General features: G+C 33.6%; 2 protein-coding genes across 2 annotated transcripts in view; one reads left to right on the forward strand and one right to left on the reverse strand.

Annotated features, from left to right (window-relative positions):
* LOC107728986 (laminin subunit alpha-1-like) overlaps window positions 1–3507 on the forward strand; it is an 8589-nt gene extending 5082 nt beyond the window's left edge. The window contains exons 5-8 of the mRNA XM_016539331.1: window positions 251–344; window positions 1341–1557; window positions 3020–3176; window positions 3422–3507. Of these exons, the coding sequence (XP_016394817.1) occupies window positions 251–344; window positions 1341–1557; window positions 3020–3176; window positions 3422–3434 (481 nt within the window). The 3' untranslated portion in view covers window positions 3435–3507. The remainder of the gene's footprint in view (window positions 1–250; window positions 345–1340; window positions 1558–3019; window positions 3177–3421) is intronic.
* A 1776-nt stretch (window positions 3508–5283) lies between these two features.
* Window positions 5284–6316, reverse strand: part of LOC107728987 (rho GTPase-activating protein 28-like) — a 39326-nt gene continuing 38293 nt past the window's right edge. The window contains exon 13 of the mRNA XM_016539332.1: window positions 5284–5319. Coding sequence (XP_016394818.1) covers window positions 5284–5319 — 36 coding nt within the window. The remainder of the gene's footprint in view (window positions 5320–6316) is intronic.

Raw genomic sequence — 6316 nt, forward strand, 5'->3', positions numbered from 1 at the left:
AAATAATATATATATATATATATACACACACAATATATGCAATAAAATATTATAAAAAAATATCAAATAAAATGTTATAAAATATTAAATGTTATAAAATTAAGTATTTCATACCTAGTATGTGATGTAACATCTATATCTGTTTTAAACAGTCACATATACAAGATTTTTGACAATTGAAAGAAGTTCACCGTGACCGATGCTCTCGTGGATCTTAATTTAACATTTTATTGTCTGTTCCTCGTCTCAGTTTTGCGGTGAAGCTGTCGGTTCGGACGTTCGCTCGCAGCGGCGTTCTCTTCTACATGGCCAACGCAAACCAGCAGGATTACGCCGTTCTGCAGGTGCTGGGGCAATGCAGTGAATGATGATATAGCTTTGATGGTGAATCACGAGCTGGATTGATACTGTGTGTGTGTGTATGAAGTTCTAGAACAGACGGTTCCTCACAGTGCCGGTCAGTCGGGGTCAGAGGTCACCGAGGTCACTGACCCTAACCCAAGCATTTACAGAACCGCAATGTATTGTTGGCTATTGCTACAAATATACCTGTGCTACTTATGACCGCTTTTGTGGTCCAGGGTCACATATGACATAACAGCCTGTGTGTGTGTGTGTGAGAGAGATAGTTAGTGTGTGTGTGTGTGTGAGAGTTAGTGTGTGTGTGTGTCTGTGAGTGTGTGTGAGAGAGAGAGTGTGTGTGTATACATTCTGTTTTCATTTTCATTTTAAAGATTTAGTAATTTTGTCTTTTTTTACATTTATCTATATAATATTTATAAATTTTTATTTATTAGTTTTTTTGTTTTGTTTTATGCATTTGAGTTTTTTGTGCAATTTAGTTTATATAGTATTAGTATTTAATTTTAATTTTAATTTTTTTGTTTATTTTATACAATTTTGTCTATATAGTATTTATTTATTTTTTTCAGTTTATTATATGCATTTTAGTTATTTATGCAGTTTGTCTATATAGTATTTATTCATTTTTATTTACTAGTTTTAGTTTGTTCTTTGATGCAATTTGTCTATATATTATTTAGTTTTTTTTATTAATGTGTTTTAGTTATTTTAGTATGTCAACTTAAACTAAAATAAAAAAACACGAAAAATAGCTGAAATAAAATTTTCCATTTTTAATATCTTTGTTTCTTACATTTTTTTAAGTTATGATTTTTTTTTTTTTTATGGTTTTAGTTTAGTTAACGATAATCTCTCTGGTCCAATCACACATTTACTTCCCCTCTTTGTTTTGATCATTGGCTGTTATTTCCTGGAGCTCCTCGTGTGATTTCCAGTGGTGTGTGCTGATGGTTAATAGCGTGCTCGTCCCGTCACAGGTGGTGTTTAACGTGAATAACGGCGCGGGCCGGATCACTGCGCGCAGCAGGAGCGCTGTGTCCATGTGTGACGGCCGCTGGCGCACCCTGGTGGCCAAGAAGCAGAAGCACAGCTTGAGTCTGACCGTAGACGGTGTGACGGTGACCGCGGAGAACCCGTACTCATCCTCCACCTCAGCCGAGACCAAAAACCCCATCTATGTGGGTGGATACCCAGGTATGGAGTTTCTGAGTCTGAGCACTGATTTTAATGCAGTTGTGTCAGTTTATCGTGTTACAGCGTGTCCTAACTACACGCTACGCGACAAACACTTTGGCTGGGCTCTCTCGAAATGGATAAGTTTATAATCTAATTCATAAATATTAAACCTTTTTAACATTACTAAATGCTTTAATGTATATGTGTCCCTGCAGCACAAAAGCAGTCATAAGTAGCACAGGTATATTTGTAGCAATAGCCAACAATACATTGTATCGGTCAAAATTATCCATTTTTCTTTTATGCCAAAAATCATTAGGATATTAAGTAAAGATCATGTTCCATGAAGATATTTTGTACATTTCCTACCGTAAATATATCAAAACTTAATGTTTGATTAGTAATATGCATTGCTAAGAACTTCATTTGAACAACTTTAAAGATGATTTTCTCAATATTTAGATTTTTTTGCACCCTCAGATTCCAGATTTTCAAATAGTTGTATCTCAGCCAAATATTGTCCTATCCTAACAAACCATACATTAATGGAAGCTTATTTATTCAGCTTTCAGATGATGTATAAATCTCAATTTCATAAAATTATGACTGGTTTTGTGCTCCAGGGTCACACATGGTTGTTTTAATTTATTTTCAGGATCTGAGGTAAACTAGCTGTTGTTATTTTCAGTATGGCTATAAATGTCACGCAATATGATATCCAAACTCACATTAGACACGTTTAACTTAAAATAAAGCACATAATCAGTACCTGAGATGTTGTATGTTGTTGCTCCAGCCGCGACGTCGCAGAAATAGAAACCGTTTCTAAAATAGAAATTTTGCACGTCGTGTGTAGTTAGGACACGGTGTTATGGTGGACAGTGTTATCGCGAGTTACATAATCAGATTACTTTTTTAAAGTAACTAGTAAAGGCATTACTTGTTAATTTAGAAGGAAGTCTGAGTTACTTTGTTTCCATGTGTTGAGTGACAGCTCTGGTGTTGCCATGGTGACAGAAATCAGGAGACAAATATTGTTTATGTATTTAATCCCATTTTATGAACAAATGTCTTTGCTGCTGACCTTCAATCATACTAATAATCAAAAATGACACATTTGTGTTTAATTTTAGTTATTGCTGAATAGTGTTGAACTTTCTTCTCCTGCATCATATTCTTCATGAGATTAGTTTGAGCTGCGCCCTCTACTGTACAGACGTGAAATTACATTTCCTTCAGCCTGAGACGCATTCACTTCTCTTTTGTTGTGAAAGGGGGTTTAACATTTGTAAAATAACTTTTTATATTAAAAACAAACAAGTAAGCACTTCCCAGATTTAAAAAGTAACTCAAAAGTAACACATTACTGTCCATAAAAAGTAACTAAGTAACATAATTAGTTACTTTTTCAGGAAGTAACGCAACATTGTAACGCATCACTTTTAAAAGTAACTTTCAGTGTTTCTGTGTTCTCTCGCAGCGGATGTGAAGCAGAACTGTCTGAGCTCCAGAGAGCCGTTCCGTGGCTGCATGAGGAACCTGCGCGTCTTTAAGGGTCACGTCACTGATGAGCTGGACTTCAGCGCCGCCTTCGCTCACCCACACGTCTTCCCTCACTCCTGCCCGGATAACGCTGCGTAAACACCTCCGGTTCATGCAAACACAGCTCAGTCCTTTTGTACTGAGAAGGTCTTGTCTAATAATGTTTGTGAATCGCAACATGTTTAGATTTCAGGGTTTCTGCTGGTCTTAAAAAGTCTTAATTCACCCTTCCACGAATTAAAGCCTTAAAAAGTATTAATTCAGAGCAGAAAGTCTTAAATAACTGTTGCATGCACTGGAAAAATAACTAAATCTTCAGTATTTCTGTCTTGTTTTCCAGTACAGATATCTAAACATCTTTAAATCAAGACACATTTACTGGAGATGCGAAATGAAGACATATGAAGAAATTAAAATTGAGTTTATGCTTAAATCAAGAAAAAATGTCAGTACTGTGTGGAAAATGTGTTTTACTTTTGAATGAAGTTAATTTTTTTGGAGCCTATTAGCAGGTTTTTGTAATTGTTTTAATCATAAGATCTTTTTTTTTAGAGCAGCGGCAAAGTAAATTTTAGTAAATAAAGCTTGTTTTTACGACTTTTTTGTGTATTGTGACATTATTTTAATGAGATTTAAACATTCAAACGCATTCAAATTCCTGTAAAGATTTTTTTTTTTTTTTAAATCAAACAAAAATAAATATACATGATTATTGTAATAAATCAGGGCATTTTACTTATGTTCAATATTGAACAATTTATGCTCAATTATGATTCTCATTAGTCTCATTTCTGTCATTTTTAGTCATTTCTACAGTAAAAATAAACGTATTAAATCAGTAAAGTTAAAGGAGCTACAACAATATCAGATTTTTATAAAACAAGACTTCTTACGTCATTTCGCTTCAAGTAAATGTATCTTGATTTAAGAATCCTTCAGACATTTGCACTGGAAAAATGCCTAAAATAGTGAAGATGAACGGTGTGTAAAAGTCATTTCCATTTTCTAGTGTTTGAAAGCAGAGCTTTTTTTTGTAAAAATGAATTAAAAAGTAATGTAGATCTGTTGGAATGCTAATAAAACTCACTGTGCTCCCTAGACATTTACATTACATAGAGATCATACTGACGTCAATTTATTCCTTACATTTTCTGTACTTGTTCTTAAATGTGCCTTCATACAGCCTGCAGAAACCCTGCTCGTTAATAAAACGCTGGTTGTTTCTTAGTTGAGCGTTTTGTTTGTTTTACTGATGAAATTTCCGACTCGTCAACATTCCTTCACTATCAGAGAGATTGCAGAACATTCCAGAGCCCTGATCCCGAGATTCACACACACACACTCTCTCTCACACACACACACACACTCACACACTGACATTGGTGTTAATATTTATCTGGTTTAATTAGAGGTAATATTGACCTGTGTTGATGAATCTCACAAGAACACGTACAGCTCATACTTCACTCCGAAACCCAGTGGCAAAAATATATTTAGCTTTGCTTATAGTATATATATATATATATGTGTGTGTGTGTATGTATATTTATATATATATACATACAGTATACTATACTATTATGCTCAATATTCGCAATGATTCTCATTAGATTCTCAATTCTGTAATAGTAATTTTTACAATAAAAATAAACTTAATACATTAAATCAGTAAAATTAAAGGAACAACAAAAAAATCCCATTTCAGTAATTCATCACAATAATGAGATTTTGGAGCAAATTTTTTTTTTTTTTCATGAAAATAATGTAAAAAAAATATCTCTATAATCTTCATTTCTTCTTTCAGTCTTGTGATTTCAGGGTGAAATACGCACCGCTCGAGTTCTTCACAGGTTCAGTGAGGGTTCGTAGTGTTTAAGTTCACATGGCTTCATCACAAACATGCAGCGTATATAAACAATACAAAATCATTATCATACAGCGGGATAAATTAGTGGTATAAATATTATGTACATGCTCTTTTTTACACTGGCTAGTGGTATAAAGCGAGGAAACATGCGTCCTGATGAGGGCTTCTGATCGGAAGGTCACACAGTTTTGGCACCAAACAAACTCAATGACCAGCATTGAACCGCAGCGGCGGATGTTTGACCCCTGACCTCTGACCAGCTGCAGTAAACATGCTCCTTCAGGTCAGCCGTGACTTTAACATCCATTCACAGTGAGGGTTAACACGGTAAACGTCTAGTAAATGTGCGTCTGGATCCAGGCAGCGCTCGCCTAGAGACAACAAGACTTCAGATTAATATGTACTGTGTTTTTAAAAGGACATTAATATTCAGTCAGACAATATTCATCTGAAATCAAATTTGTTTCATAATTGAACTTTCAAAGTCATAATTATGAGGTCAAATATGACAAATTTAAAACTGACTTTAAAAGTCGAAATTATATATATATATATTAAATCAAATGACATTATATCATAATTTGGATTTTTTTTTAAATATAATTTTGACTTTTAAAAGTGATAATTTTGACATTAATTTCTATTTTTTTATGTCAATTATGACTTAACGTGTCAGTTTCTACTTCTTGCCAATTATTTTGACTTTGTCAATTTCAATATTTTTGTCATAACTTCAACTTTTAAAGTCATAATTATGACTTAGTATTCTGCATCATCATTAAAACTGATGTCTGCTCTTCTAAAATATAAAATAAATATTGATAACTATAACTAATATAAATGACAAAGCGCAGCAAAATTACTAAAAGTGTAAAATTTTAATGAAAACTAAATAAAAACTAATTTAAAACATTAAAAAAAACACGTCTCAAAAACACAAATAACACTGTTTATCTTTTATTACCAGGAGTTTTAAGTTACTCACAAATAGCAATTATACAGTCAAACCAAAAATGTATTCAGACACTTCAGCATTTCTCACATTATATCACAGTTTATTGGCTATAGTTTAGAAAATGGTAATAAAATATGAGCAGAACTCATATGTAATGTAATGATATGTAATGAATTTGGTTGAATAGCTGTCAGCTGTCATCGGATGCCCATTTTCCACAAGTTGATATGATTCTTTAGGGTCTTCATGAAAAGTCTATAACATAATTTGGTTAAAATTTTTCAATGGTAGTGTAAAAAACACCTTTTTACCCTGTCAAAAACAGCTCTGTTATCACCAAGCCATTCTAGTCCATGTTGCTTTAAATGCTAATGAGCTCTGCTGACCCCGCCCCTCTCTTCCGTGGGGTGACC

The sequence above is a fragment of the Sinocyclocheilus rhinocerous genome, unplaced genomic scaffold, assembly GCF_001515625.1.
Source record: "Sinocyclocheilus rhinocerous isolate Xijiao unplaced genomic scaffold, SAMN03320098_v1.1 scaffold37, whole genome shotgun sequence".
Classification (NCBI taxonomy): domain Eukaryota; kingdom Metazoa; phylum Chordata; class Actinopteri; order Cypriniformes; family Cyprinidae; genus Sinocyclocheilus; species Sinocyclocheilus rhinocerous.